The sequence below is a fragment of the Platalea leucorodia genome (assembly GCF_965183815.1).
Source record: "Platalea leucorodia genome assembly, chromosome: 4".
Classification (NCBI taxonomy): domain Eukaryota; kingdom Metazoa; phylum Chordata; class Aves; order Pelecaniformes; family Threskiornithidae; genus Platalea; species Platalea leucorodia.
Genome location: NC_138826.1, coordinates 91,209,532 through 91,224,643, shown reverse-complemented (window position 1 = coordinate 91,224,643; position 15,112 = coordinate 91,209,532). Strand labels below are relative to the sequence as shown.

The window sequence follows — 15,112 nt, the reverse complement described above, 5'->3', positions numbered from 1 at the left end:
TACATACCTTCTTGTATTTCAGTTTCAAGGAAGATATTGGTCATTTCTTTATAGTTGTGTTAATAAGGCTTCTTAATCTTTAAAATGTATGCTGTCCTCATTTTTTATTTTAGTGTTGCTATAATGAATTCGTATGGTTATAAAAAAAAATATTTATACACTTAGTCCAGACTTAATTCCTCATTTTCTTAGCCTCAAAAGGCAAATATTGGTAACAAGCGGTGCAAAAACCCCCATGACTAAATACATTAGGTAAATATATTAGTCCTGAATTCTTCTATGCTATCACTTAATAGTCAAAAGAAAAAATTTCAGATGAGATTTCTTTGTAAAGAGTATCTCTTCTGCCTCGTTTAGGAAGGGTGGTATTATACACCTTAGAATGGCATGAAACAATGTACATAGGTTATGGTAACAAAATCATGATTAAATGGTTCTAGCTGTACCTTACGGGATAAGCAAGGATAGGTGAAATAACACCAGCAGTTAGGCAGACTTGCAAAAAGGCTTTAACACCTGAAATCAGAGTACTATAGGATGAAAGTGGGGGAAAAGGGAGTGTTCTCAAAGGCAATATGAGTTAGGGAAATCACAGATAAAGGGACATGTATTAACTAGTGGGAGATGAGCCTGCTAGAAATTTAATTATTTGTGGGAACAGGTTTGCACAAGGGACACACAGTAGTTGAAGATGACCCTGTATGACGTGTGAGATGGTTATGCAGGAATGAATAGAGTTTGGGAAGAGTACGAGTTCAGTAGAGCTTTTGTGAGTCTAAATAACTCTAAGACTTAGAGATACCAAACACATGCTGTACTTGGCAATTAATTACAAATTTATAATACGTTATTTCTAATTAATCCTGTCTTTATTTATTATGCAAATAACAGGTAAGAGTCCTGTGTGGAGTTTCATTACAAACTGCAGGTGTACTGCACTAAGGGAAGCCACAGAGAGGTTTTCTTTGGCTGTTAATCATCAGGTTCTCTCTCTGCATGTGAAATTAGAATTCAGTCTTTATCCATTGCCTGCCATTGCTTTTTTCCCAGTAATACTTTATAAACAACTTGTGTTGTATTCCAAATTTAAGAATCTAGTCCATAGCATGCATACTATTTAAATGCTTAAATAAGTAGGTGCTGTTGAAATACAAATCTAAGTAGTTGGTGCTGTTAGTCTTCCTATGGAGAAAGTAAAATAACATCAAAAAAAAGCATTGTATAAACTAATACATGTAGTATTCAAAGGGTGCGTGTTTGTATAAGTAAAGTTGTGAAGGTAACCACTACATTTTCAGCAGTTTTCAGAATTTGTGTTAGTTGATTTACATAATTTACACCTTAAGTTCAAGAATCTGAAAGAAGTACGTGAAGTATGCTGAACATGTGATAACTTGTTTGTTTTTTTTCTCATGCGTATTTGCTCTCTTAAGAAATTAAGGTGACATTTTATTTTTTTTAGTACAAAGTAGTTGTTCCCAAAATTGGAAATATATTGGATCTTTGCACAGCATTGTCGTCTATGTCTGGTGTTGCTGCAGATAAGGTAAGAGTGATTTCTTATATGAAGCACAACAATAAACATTTTAATACATATTAACCTGATTTAATGACATATACTCCATTTTCTTTTTAGATGATTGTTACTGATATATACAATCACAGGTTCCACAGGATATTTGGCATGGATGAAAATCTAAGTAGTATTATGGAACGTGATGACATTTACGTGTAAGTACAGATAGTATGCTTCATGTCTCTTTGCAGTTTGTTTAGCTATTTGCAAAAGATTAAAACCTAGACATAAGATAAAGACAGATCTTGGGGGTTTTATTATTTTTTTATTTTTCTCCTTTGTAGCCTTTTAAATGACAGTTGTCCTTTGTATTTCTGATTGTTTTTCTTTTAGATTTGAAATTGCTATCAATAGAACAGAAGATACAGAACAAGTTATAATTCCTGTTTGTTTAAGGGAAAAGTGCAGGCACACTAGCTACAGCCATAGTGGTTCTTCACTGTTTGGTCAACCTTTTCTCATAGCAGTCCCTAGAAACAATACTGAAGATAAGCTGTATAACCTGCTGCTGCTAAGAATGTGGTAAGGTTATTGTTTAAAGAAAAACGCATTTGTTATGAATAATGCTAATAGTTGGAATCAGTAGGTACTTATTTTTACGTGCATTGCTAACAAACTGATTAAATTTGAGTACTTAGTCTTTTATTTACTATCTGTTAAATATATTAAATGTAAAATTTTAGCTTTTAGGTGTGAACTAGTGTGGATTTTAATTTGATTTTTTGTTAGCATGACCTCATCCAAAAATTATTTGAGAAGACAGTAGAGAGTCAATCTCTATTGTCAGTTTAGAGGAATTAATTCTGCTGTATACATAGCTGTTTGTTAGGGCTTGGTAAAATGGAAATGTTTTGCCAATTATTCTGCTATGGTTATACCTCCTGTATCTACTATACAAGTTTATGTACTAATTTATGTTGTAAAACTACAGTTCTGAAACTGGTGTGGAACAAGTGTCATTATGTGGAAGAAATTAGAATCATAAAAACCTCCAATTTAAATTTATGCTTCATTTTCTGTTGATGTAACTTTCTCTGTAAGTAAACCCATATATTTTTTGTGTTAAAAAAAAAAAAAAAAAAATACAGTTAATGAACAGTTAAAGCAGTGATTTCTGGACAAACAGAGACTAATACCAAGAATCAAGTTGTATAAAATCAAGTAACTGACAAAAACGTAAGATCATAGAGGAAGAGAATTTCAGATGTACCTGTAACAGTAGACATGTTAGGCAATACAACTATTAATTCTGAATAAACCAGAAAGGAGTGCAGGAATACAGTACGCTAGAAAGGATTTGCTGTAACTGTTTAATTATCTGACTTGAACAATGTAAATATTTAAAAATCTGTTGATTTAACTGTTGCTTTAATTTGTTATATTTAGCCGATATGTAAAAACATGTACTGAAAGTGAAGACACTGAAGGATCCCTACATTGCTGTAAGGACCATGGTATCAATGGTAATGGCCCAAATGGAATACATGAAGAAGGATCTCCAAGTAAGACTGGAATATCTAAACTTGTTTAGTATTTTGTGTTCAATTTGAAACTGAAGTTAATTCTGTAGTGTCGTTTAATTATTGTCATTCTATCTCATTTCTTCCTCCTTATTCTTCCGATTGTTTCAGGTGAAATGGAAACAGATGAACAAGATGATGAATCTAGCCAGGATCAGGAACTTCCTTCAGAGAATGAAAACAGCCAGTCAGAAGACTCAGTTGGAGGTGACAATGACTCTGAAAATGGATTATGTACTGAGGATACTTGCAAAGGTCAACCACTCATGGGACACAAAAAGCGATTGTTTACATTCCAGTTCAATAATTTAGGCAATACTGACATAAACTACATCAAAGATGATACCAGGCATATTAGATTTGATGATAGGCAACCTAGGCTTGATGGTAAGTCATGGGGAACAAGTTGGGCAACGTTTGATTCTGGTACTTTTTTCTGACTCTACTCCCATAGAATAGTGTTTCATTCTCTCTGTGTGCCATTTGATATATCTTTTTTTCCAATAGTAAATTCTGTATCAATAATTAATTTGTTACTGTAATTAACTCTTAGAAATGCAGAAATTGTGTGTGCTTCAATTTTTCATCTTAAATTCATACTAGCATTGTTTAATTCATTTTGAAGAGTGTTTGCCCAAAGTTAATACAATTTCATGTAAAGCAAGAAATAATATTAAGAGAAAACATGTTTTTAATCTTAGAAAGATCTTTCCTTGCTTTGGATTGGGATCCTGAATTGAAGAAGAGATATTTTGATGACAGTGCAGCAGAGGTAAGCTGTTTATGTTGCTCCTCTTCCCAGCACTAATAAAACTTAAATGTGAAAAATACAACTTAATTAATGTGACATAAGAGATTGTAAGTCTTCAAAAGAAGAAGCTAGTATATCTTTTTTCACATTATTCATAGTAAATATGTTGTCATAAATAAACTTCATTTACACATCTAAGTAATTAGCAAATCTGAGGCTTCCTAATTTGGAAGTAAATCTGAAGCTGTGAAAACTTTTTGCTTGAATGGTTTCTGATCAGTTTTTCCATATATAGGAGCTTTGTAGTTACTGTTTATAGTAAGACGACATCACTAAAATGAGTTTTGTTTCATTTGTTCTCTTAACTCAAGAAATACTTCTCTTTAGGATTTTGAAAAACATGAAAGTGTGGAATATAAGCCTCCCAAAAAGCCTTTTGTGAAATTAAAAGATTGCATTGAGCTGTTCACAACAAAGGAAAAACTAGGTGCTGAAGACCCATGGTAAGGACAAAAAATTAAAATTGTTATGTTCTATGGTGTATTTCTTAAAATGTAATCAAAACCACACTTGAACATTAACAGAGATACCTAGTTGATTTCTTAATGGTATTTTGAATCTTGTCATTTCAAGCATAGGTGAAAATTCTCAAAATGTTTTCTATTTTGATCCATTGCTTAACTAAAATTGTTACCATACACAGAAGGTTATGTTTGTATGGGAGGCAATTAATGCATTCAGAATTAGGAGGAAAGGTAGATCCATAAGATATTCTAGTCTGTGAACTAGATCCACAGTGAATTAAGAATATTGTGCCAAATCCAACGCAGTGGTTTAAACAAATACGCCTTTCTGAGATGAGAAAGGTTAATGCATACTGAAGTTTTTTTATGCAAATACATAACTTGCCTTGCATTGATACATGAAATAGGGATGTGTTTAAACAACAGGTTTGTGGGATGGTGGATGTCTGTAGTCAGTAGAACCTCTCAAAATCATGTTCCAACCATTAAGTTTTTGGTAGAGACTTTTATTCTGATTCGTGGTTCTTCCAAATTATGGTTTGGAATCATATCTAAATATTCACATTTATAGGTGTTCCTGTAAGATCCTTCTTTTCCAGGAATTTTCTAGCAGATAAGAATCCTTCATCAACACCTGGGGCTCAGAATTAAGTTTGAAAAGGGGGTCTGCCAGTTTTTCTTTTGTGGATACTTAAGTGTTGGAGACTTCCAGACTTTGTCACCAGAGATCCTCCTTTATTTGGGCAGGGGAGGGGGCTGACTTACAAATTCTCCTTTTTTCCTGGGTTGGCTAGATTATACAGCACTGGATAGACTATTTGAGATACCGTATAACTCAAGTATGATGAAGCGCTTCCATTTTGGCAGCACATTTTAAGCAGAGTATTTAAACTACAAAATACAACTACTGCTGAAGTCAAGCAGTTGCTACTAGATACATCTCACTAGAGGTCATGAATCACATTCATTCTTCATTTGTCAGGTCTTCACAGGTCTAATCTATGAGAGCTCATCATCCCTAGTCCAGTGCTACTTGTGTTCCAGATATTCTAAGACAACTGGGAAAACAGTTCTTCAACTACAGCCTGCCCTTACAGTTCTCCTAATTTCTTGTCTTTATCTGATGTTTCTATGTAAAGACACTTGTGCAGTCTTTTTTAATTAGGGCTCATCTCTTCCCCGCCCCCCCCCCCCCCCCCCCCCCCGATCTTTGCTTGTTAGATACCAAGATGTAGAATGTGCGTAGATCACTTCACCGAAGAGTTGCTTCCGTGCATTGTTCTTACTTACCTTCCTCTCTGAGCCTTAGTTCTTGAAAGATTCAAGTGTGCATTGCAGGGAACAGAAATTTATAAGGCACAACCTGGTTAGTACTTGCCTACTAAGGAGGAAAGTTTTTTTAGTAAGGAGTTTTTTCAGGTTTCAGAAGTCACTGTTATCTGGTTTTAGTGGTAGGTGGGATGGGGTGGGAGATGGATGAATTTGGAAACTGAAATTTGGAAGAACCGCAGTTGTCTGTTATTTATGGCTTTTCATATAGTCAGTTTTCCTGAAGTGTTTCCATAACCCTTCGTCTTTTTTTTACAAAATATGAGAAAGCTGTGTTTTAACGAAAGATACAGGGACTACTATAGGAGACGAGAATCCTGTATTGGGTGGTGCTACTTTTGTGTGTAAAATGCTGTTGAGCTTCACTGTGAGCATGCTTGCACACTAGCACCTCCCATTTTAAACTGGAAGGGATATCAGTGGCATTAGTAACAGAAGATGGAACATGTGTGTGTGTTTCAGCTTTTGCTCATTCAGTTCCTCCCACGTTACTGACTTTCTCTATGGTAATGTGTTTTAACATACATAGAGACTGCAATTATTTAAAATTGATCATTTTTTTTTCTTTTAGGTATTGTCCAAACTGTAAAGAACATCAGCAAGCTACCAAGAAGTTAGACTTGTGGTCACTGCCCCCTGTACTGGTAGTTCATCTAAAGCGCTTTTCCTACAGCAGATACATGAGGGACAAGTTGGATACATTGGTTGACTTTCCAGTAAAGTAAGAAACTTAAATATTTTGCTGCTAAAAGTGTAAAAGTTAGCATGGCTAGGGCACATGTTTAATCCAGCAATTACATAAAATGGTTTTGTTCTCAGTTTCCATGCATGGATCCAGTTAACACTGATGACAAAAATGCTTCTAGGGAAAAGTATGAACTTGGAAAAATAATAATAGTAGATAAGTATGGAAGAACTCTATCAATAGTTTTGGCTAAGATTACTGGTTTGTGTTCCACTCCTCACAGAGTGAGAGAGATGCCCTGTCAGTGTAGTCTGGTGTATGTGTTTTTTGTGGGCAATATAAAGTAAAGGGCTCAAAAACCACCAAAATGTGAAATGGTTAAAAATACTGTTAACATGACCTTCTTTTGGTTGTTTTTTTTTTGTGTGTGTTTTTTAAACAGTGACTTGGACATGTCAGAGTTCCTTATTAATCCCAATGCAGGGCCTTGCCGCTACAACTTGATTGCTGTCTCCAACCACTATGGAGGAATGGGAGGAGGGCATTGTAAGTTGATTTCAGATATCATCATTCTACGTGTCAGCTTTCTTTCCATGTTTATTTTGATTTATGTACTGATCACTTTGAATCAATGGCATTTTTTAATGGTTGAGGGACAATTTTTGTCATTATCTTGAAATGCTTGCACAAGTGTTCTAACACAAAAATCTGTATGAAATGAGCTTTCAAGGATAATTGTAGGTTCTTTTGTACTTCTAGCTATGCGTATTGTGAAAAGAGGAAACATAAGAGCTCCATAAGAGCTACTGTACTCTTACAACTAATTTTGTCTTACATGTCTGTACTTTTGTACATTGTGCATCTCCTTGAAAGAAGAGAAAAAAAGAAAAAGTGATTAAATGATTTTATTTTCACTGTCCTTTCTCACTATACATTCTCTTTAGAAGGGGAATGGTATTGGTTAAGCTTTCTTTGCTTAAAAAAAAAGTGTGAAAGTATGAGTTAATAGTGATAATAGGTGTTAGTTAATTAAATGTCAAGTGTTTGACAGTAACAGACTCTAGCAACTGATCATATTACATCTATGAAGATACAAAGTCCTTAGATATTGTACTTTTTTGTCCTAGATACTGCTTTTGCAAAAAATAAGGATGATGGAAAATGGTACTACTTTGATGACAGTAGCGTGTCCGCTGCATGTGAGGACCAAATAGTGGCAAGTACCTTTTGTGTTTCTAAAATTGGGACTGTTGATATTTTCTTCTTGAGGGAAGAAAAATGAAAAAGTAAATCATGAACCCTGCAGTAAATTTGTAGGTAGTAGTTTGTGTTCTTTCAAAGGACAGTACAAAACAAAAATGGTTTGCTCCAACATGCAAAAATAACTTATGTGAAAGCTGTGGATTTCTTTGTAATTTTACCTTGTAGACTTGGAAGCAAAAAAAAAAAAAAAAAATTATAACTTGGATTGTAAATGTTTGTCTGGAGCCTCATGAGCATATTACACTTCTCTGTTTTACAGTCCAAGGCAGCATATGTGCTCTTCTACCAGAGACAGGACACAATCAGTGGAACTGGCTTTTTCCCTCTTGACCGGGAAACTAAACAAGGTGCTTCAGCTGCCACAGGCATCCCACTAGAAAGTGATGAAGACAGCAATGAAAATGATAATGATTTAGAAAATGAAAATTGTATGCACACTAACTAATGGAAGAACTAGAAGCCATAAAAGAGACTTTCCTGCCGGGGATACCTATTGAAAGAGTGAAATTGCCCACCAAATTAAGAATAAAAATCTGAGATGGGGAATTTCAGATAACAGAATGTAAATCTTTATTACATTTTAACATGTGCAGTACTTGAAGTGAAACAATAAAAACTTAAACAGAAATTGTCTCTAATGCATTTACAGCCTTGTATTCACAAGCTATATATAGGAAATCACAAATAAACCCCTTTTAAGTTTTCTGCTGCTGTTCTGATGGATTATGTTTTCTTTTGTTTTGGACGTGAGTTAATAACTAAAATGTTTAATCTGTGGACTTCTGACATTTATTTTCTTAGTACTGCAAGAATACTACTGCCAAGTCTAGTTTCTGGATGAATATATACATGTTCCTTAGGCTGTCACACAGACTACAAGTAAAAATGTCATAAATATATAAGCAGTAGTTTTCTTGAAACAGCAAATTTTTGTTTCTCCCTAATTTTTTTTTTTTTTTTTAAATTCGGTCACAATAGAAGAAATAGCTTGAAAAGGTGTTTTAACCTTTTGTGATATAGTTGAGCATCCAGAATATTATGTTCATCTTACTGCTGCTGTGGAACAGGTTCTGGATTTCATGCTGCATTAACAAAAATTTTTCAATTAAATGTAAGTATCCTTTGTTGCTTGTTGGAATCTACTCTGCAGACATAACTCCTGTTATCTTGCTTATAAGACATGCATAATTTTAATCTGGTGTCAGTCCAAAATTTAAAATTGTGCTATAAGTTCTCTCTCCCCAGTTTTTGTAGTTTGACAGCTTGCAAACTAGTCTGTAATAGGGTCAGAGTTAATAGTATTCTGTATCCATAGTAATGACTGTGTATCGGGCTTAGATGAGAATTTTTTCAATATAACCTGCCTTTAAATTGTTAATTAACAAAATGACTTTAAAGGTAGGCCTGTTAATTTTCTTTGTGTATTCCTGATGGAATTCACCATAGCCTTACAGCATATCTGAAAAGGTAACTCATTGTAAGAGAATTGGCATTTGCATGTTCAAGTCAGAACCTGTACAGTATATAAGGCATACAAACTTTGAATTGGATTTTAGTTAACTATGTTCAGGGGTCCAGGATGCCAAAATGTAAGTGTGACAGTTTGAAACATTTTTTAATTTGCTGCTTTCCCTTTGATCTAGTTGGAAGAATGTATTGTTGATTTGTATACAATACTGCCTTTGAGAGGGGCTCTTAAGTGCGGGGGCACACTTCACATATCTACTACCTGGAGAATTGCTTTGTGTCCCACTGTTTAAACAAATAATTTAAAAAAGAAAAAAGCAAAAAGTATGATGTTCTTCACTTGAACTAATCAAATACAATAGGTTATAAATTGTGTATTGTAAATAAAAGTTCACTCTGTGAGTGCACATTTTGGTAAATTATTTATTTATGTTAGCATTAAAAAGTTTAAAAAATTGCATTTGACCAGGATATAAATGAGGTATGTTGGACATGGCTTTGCTTTATACCTTGATATTAAAACTGGTGTTTCATCCTGGTATTTTAAAGCTGCTTTGAGGTTTTTTTTTTTTTTAAATGTAAACTAACCTCCTGCATGACAGAGGTTAAAATTTTGTCTGCACTTGAGTTCACTTGGGTTTACATTTGAAATGCGCATGTTTATTTATACAGATTTCAATAAAGCTATTCAAGGCCTTATTTAGTCTTCCATTTTCTTACAAGTTCTTTTCCCACAGAGTTTGCATAATGCGTAGTCTTTGTCTAAGACTTATATTATCGGTTACAAAATGACTATTTAATGACCAACATGGAATAAGATTAATAGTATTTCCAGAAGATAGTCTATATAAAAGGGATTCTCTCCTGTCATTGTCTGACTCTAAAAACATTTGTAAGGCTGCAAAAAAATTGTTTATTGTCATAAAAACCTATTATTTGTTTTTTAAAATACTGTAACAATAATTAATCAAATGGAAAGATACTATGAGATGGTGAAATGAGGCAATATATTTAAGATACGGTGGGAGGAAAATGATACAAGCTTTTGGCTTAAAAGCTTGTATTTAGGTGTGGAATACAGTAAGCCAATACAAAGCTATGTATTAAATAGCTTGTGAGTTTAACTTGGGTATTTTAATCAGGGCACTTGAGAGATGAGGTTTATCTGTGGAGTAGAGGAGGTAATCCCAGAGAAGCGATCCTCTCTGAATAACACACACAGAGCCCCCCTACATTCATACTCCCATTGGTTTTCCCGGATCATGTTAGCCTAGAACATGCTTGGAAAAATCACGAAGGAGCAAAGGATCTGGTTTGACTTACCAAAGTCTCACTTTGGAGTTTGTAGATCAGAGCTTTAATATCTGATAAGTCAGTCTCCTAATGTACTTCATTCTCCCTTTGAAAATGCAGATATGTATACATACATGGGATCTTATATTTGAAGGAATGTACTTACCCGCTAATAGTTGGATCATCCAGATAAAGTTTAAAGGGTATCAATCAAAGTAACATTTAGTTAGGAAAAAATTACTTAGAGTGTTTCTAATTTTTTTTTTAATCGTTAATTTGGCTTCCAAGATTATACACACTGAGTTTGTAAGCTTTCTAATCAGATACAAAAATCAGTAACATTTCTGTATGAATGTCTGAAAGGTTTCTGGGAATTCAGCCAAGTTGTGAGTTTCGTAAATCTATTATGTATTCACACAGAAGATATGATAATTCATCCAGTGTGGACATGCTTAAAATTAAAACTACAGAAAGCATATTATTCTTTACTGTGTCTATCAAAAGTTATTGTCACTCAACTAGTCATTTCTATAGAGAAGAAAGAGGGTCCTAACATCTTTTTATTAATCACGTCTGATAAAAATCTACAGTATGCTTTCTTTTTTCGCTTACATTGACAGCAAGCTTTTTGACGGCTATAGGTATCAGCATAAACCCCGAAATGCTAAGATACAGTTAACCTTGTTAGTGTGAGAGTCGCAGAAACAAAACAGGGGAGGAGGCAGAAGACAGCTTGCAGCTCCCAGTTACTCCATGGATTTTGTGACAGCAATACCTCATTTAAAGCCTGGCTGGGAGGGGAGGGGAGGGGAGGTGGAGAGAGAATGCCCAGCACCTCTTGTGTTAGTTGGCTTCAGGCAGCGTTCTGGATGCTTCGGTGCAGATCAGTTCCCTGATCTTTTCTATCATCCACTTAAATTTAAGTCCTCCCTGCCTTCCTGGCGCACTGAAGTGAAGTTTGCAACTTACAGGTGAGATGACAGATGAGAAAAGCTGTCAGGTATTACCCTGCCAGATGATGCAGCAACATCTGCATCTACAGCTAGTTGCTAATGGGAAGGCCACAACCCCTCCTAGCTTTCCCAGCAAGTTAGCGCTGCGTTATGGAGTGCAGTGTATTTTTTTAAGCTTTTTGAAATCTTTAGAGAGAAGTCAGTATGGCAGGCAAAGAAATTAATTGGCAAACCCATCAGTTTTCTTCAAAAATTATGCTGCCGCCTTTGATGTCAGACTGTAATTTCAGGCTATGGTTTCTCATTGTTTCTAAATACTAGTTACTTTGACAAAGAAAATAACTATAACTGTAGTGAAACAATTAATATGAAGGCTATATTTGATAGAATAAGCAAATTCTTAGTCTGCAGGCAAATTCCTCTCTTCAGATTTTTTAATTCTTCCTTGGGGGGGCAAACATTGTGAAAACAGTCCTACTTTCTTAGTTCCAACATTGCATGCTTTACTGGCACAGTGTGCTCCTGAGGCAGGCAGAGACTTGGCTTACTGAAAAGAAATTAAATCTTGGAATAGCATGGAAACCCCAGAAGAGTCTAAATGTGACAAATTTATGACCAATTATCCCATTAACTAGGGAATGAACTGGGTTACTATATGCCAGGTAGCATCAACAGTCATCCTGGGCCAGATATGCAAAAGCTGATACAGGACTCAAATGATAAAGAATTCACATCCGTCAGTATGGTTTTATAAAAAGTAAGTTTTGTTATTAGAGGGGGGACAGTAATTGAAAAAGTTGATAAAGATTATAATACAGGTGCACCTAGAATTATTTCAGTGCTTGGCACTTAATTATCACCTTAAGTATCACATTATTCTCATCAAAATATGAATGTTACGCAGTATCACCCAATACTAAGTTTAGGGACCAACCAACAATCTCAAAAGAGTTTCCCTTAGGAAATCATTGTGGAATAGGGGTGTTATTGGAGAAGTTAGTGGCACTTGCTCTTAAATTAACGTTTTTATTCAGTGTGTAAAATATTCAGATCATAGCTCCAGAAAGTGGAAAGTAGTAAGTACCCCTAAATCCTGTGCAGCCCTGGTGCACAAGCAATTCAGCATGAGCTCCCAATGTGAAACAGTGGCAGAAGCACTTCTCCATGGATACACACGCAGAAATAAGAAGTTGACTTAATCTTCCCAGGTCTGTGGTAAGGCTCCGGGGAAAATACACCATTGGAGTTACCACCTTTTAGAAGTTCAGACTGTAACCTGGGAGACATTATAGAAAAAAAGTTACAACCCCGGAGTAAATACATTTGCACTAACAGATACAAAGCAGAATTGTTTTCTCAGAAAGACCACTGAGAAGTGCCTCAATTTGCGTGCGATACCTTATGAGGGGAGAAATAACTGTATGCAGGGGGTATTGGAGCGGAGAGAAACGTTCAAAGAACTAATGGTTCAAAACTGAAACCAGACAATCTGAAAACAGAGATAAGTGTGGGAGTTTTTTATACTTTTTAACAAGGAGAAAGAAGATACCAGCAGAGGCAAGTGGTGGGTGCTGTGTTAACGCCGGGCTGGATGCCTTCCCCGGGCCAGGGAGGGAGGCAGCCGAGAGGTGCCATGGCCCTTCCCCTGCCAGGATGGAGACTTAGTCTGAGCCATCTGCCTCGGCTTTGAGATCTATGAATCTGCAAATACCCTGTTCTTTTCAGAGGAATGTTCCTCCCTCTTCAGACCTAATGCCACCACTTTATTATTTTTGAATGGAGGCCTGAATCTCTGGGTATTTGCTCTGAGCTCAGCATGGTTTGAGGGAAGGCCTTCACTCCCTAATTTTTGTAAGAATTCATTCATATGGGAATAAAACCTATGCTCTTATTTCAGGGTAGCAAACGGTATGATTTCTCTAACTTAAATCAAACTCATGAAGCTGCTCCAAATCCCATCTGAACGACCTCTTCGCTTTATTGACGTTTCCTCAAAGTAACTCTTCACCCCCAGTTACCACCTAAACTGAAACACACATCTCCCTTTTCCTTCTTTCTTTGGGATGCTGGAAGAGCATCCCTGCTTTTCCGTGACAGTTCCTGTTAAAGCACAATGACTGGTTCAGACACACCCCTGTTGAAAAATGCATGGTTCCTCAAAAATGAAAATTAAAACCTACACATCGTGCAATTGAAACGAGGTCTGCAGCCTGCTCCGGGGGCACGAAGGCATTTTCCAGAACACAACGAAGGGTGTCTGGAAAGAATTCAGATGAGCTATGCTTGTTTTCAGCATCTGTCAATGTTATAAAATACATACTGCGCTGTGAGTGTTGTGTAAATATGTCTCTCAGCTGAGGAAAAAGTCGGCAAACAGAAGGGACGGTAATTACTAACACTGCATCATCTATACCTATTAAAAGCAAATACAAAGAACATCCCTTCTGCCAACTCAGATGTATGTTTCTCAGTGATATGAAATATACAGTTTAGGACTACTCATATAGGACTGGTTTCCTTGGGCAATTTGCTGAATAAAAGGAAAAGGTATTTGGATCCCATTTGAGTTTGCTCCTCCCATTCCAATGGGGAAACAGCAGCTTCCATAAATCCTAATATAATTCAGTGGCAAGTGAACAGGTCAATAAAAGTTACACAGCATTGCACCTCTATAGTTGCATTTGCTAAATCAAATATAAAATACATTAGTCATGTTGACTAATTTTGCATTACCTAATAGCTGCTCAATGAATTAAATGCAGTGTCTAAATAACCTATTTATTTGGTGAGACTGAAGTCCTGAATAACTTTGCCATGTATGACATGGATCCTAAATACAACTTGCAGAGCTGAGACCTAGATTCAGACACATTTTTCAAAAGTGTACTAGGACTGTTAGATTTTCACATCTTTTACTTTAAAAAAGTTCTCTGCCAGCAATGAGTTTCTGGCCTCTGACACTATGTGAATGGGTTTGGGTTTTACTGTAAAATAAAATCATTTATATAGTAAAATTTTTTTGTTTTCCAAATTCTCAATTAAAACAATTTTGTGAACATTTTAGATTAATGAACTACAGTTGGGCAATAAAGTCAATGGAAAAGTTTTGACCAAGCATAACAAAAATATTCAGACTTCTGATGCCTATAATATACAATAATCACCACCAACTGATGGGATGGAGACAACAGAACTTTCTTCATAAAATATCCTGAATTGTTGAATTAACTTATTTTTACACAATTGGAGGAAATTAGATGTACATGTTGATTTTTGGTATAGGAAATAATGCCTTAGAAGTTGTCTTCAGGAAATGTAACCTTAGACACTTCTGTAACATTTTTCAGATAAGGTGGCAAAGATTAAGAGATAAATGAAGAAAGTTTGTAGAACTACTTACTATAGGAAGCATTTGGTTATCCTCTCCCTATAATCTTTGGATTTCTGTTTGGTTAGCATCATGCTCAGTCTGAGATCGTAATTTAGAAAACTCATTTTTATGATGTAAATTGCTCCCTTAATATCAAGTGTGATGGATTATAATGTCCCCGTTTTCTCAGTAGCATTTGACAATATTATTAGAATTTGACAGACATGATATTCTTTCCTTGAAATAAAAAGCCCACACAGACATGCCAATTTAATTTATTCAACTAATAAAAATCTTCCCCAAACTTCTGTGAAGAAATGTCCAGTTAAAAATAAAAGGAAACAAACCAGATTTAAGATTTCAATTTCTATACGCCATTCC

The 15,112-nt window shown here is 35.4% G+C and overlaps 1 protein-coding gene across 6 annotated transcripts in view; it reads left to right on the top strand.

The window, feature by feature from the left end:
- USP15 (ubiquitin specific peptidase 15) overlaps window positions 1-9,808 on the top strand; it is a 70,040-nt gene extending 60,232 nt beyond the window's left edge. For 5 of the 6 annotated variants that reach the window (XM_082309537.1, XM_082309538.1, XM_082309542.1 and 2 more), the window contains 11 exons: window positions 1,463-1,546; window positions 1,637-1,731; window positions 1,910-2,098; window positions 2,963-3,078; window positions 3,208-3,483; window positions 3,798-3,868; window positions 4,235-4,350; window positions 6,272-6,421; window positions 6,828-6,931; window positions 7,513-7,601; window positions 7,908-9,808. In XM_082309537.1, the coding sequence (XP_082165663.1) occupies window positions 1,463-1,546; window positions 1,637-1,731; window positions 1,910-2,098; window positions 2,963-3,078; window positions 3,208-3,483; window positions 3,798-3,868; window positions 4,235-4,350; window positions 6,272-6,421; window positions 6,828-6,931; window positions 7,513-7,601; window positions 7,908-8,093 (1,476 nt within the window). In that variant the 3' untranslated portion in view covers window positions 8,094-9,808. Of the gene's footprint in view, window positions 1-1,462; window positions 1,547-1,636; window positions 1,732-1,909; window positions 2,099-2,962; window positions 3,079-3,207; window positions 3,484-3,797; window positions 3,869-4,218; window positions 4,351-6,271; window positions 6,422-6,827; window positions 6,932-7,512; window positions 7,602-7,907 lie in introns of those variants that run through there. The other variant, XM_082309539.1, reaches the window with a different exon arrangement.
- Window positions 9,809-15,112: the final 5,304 nt, after the last annotated feature.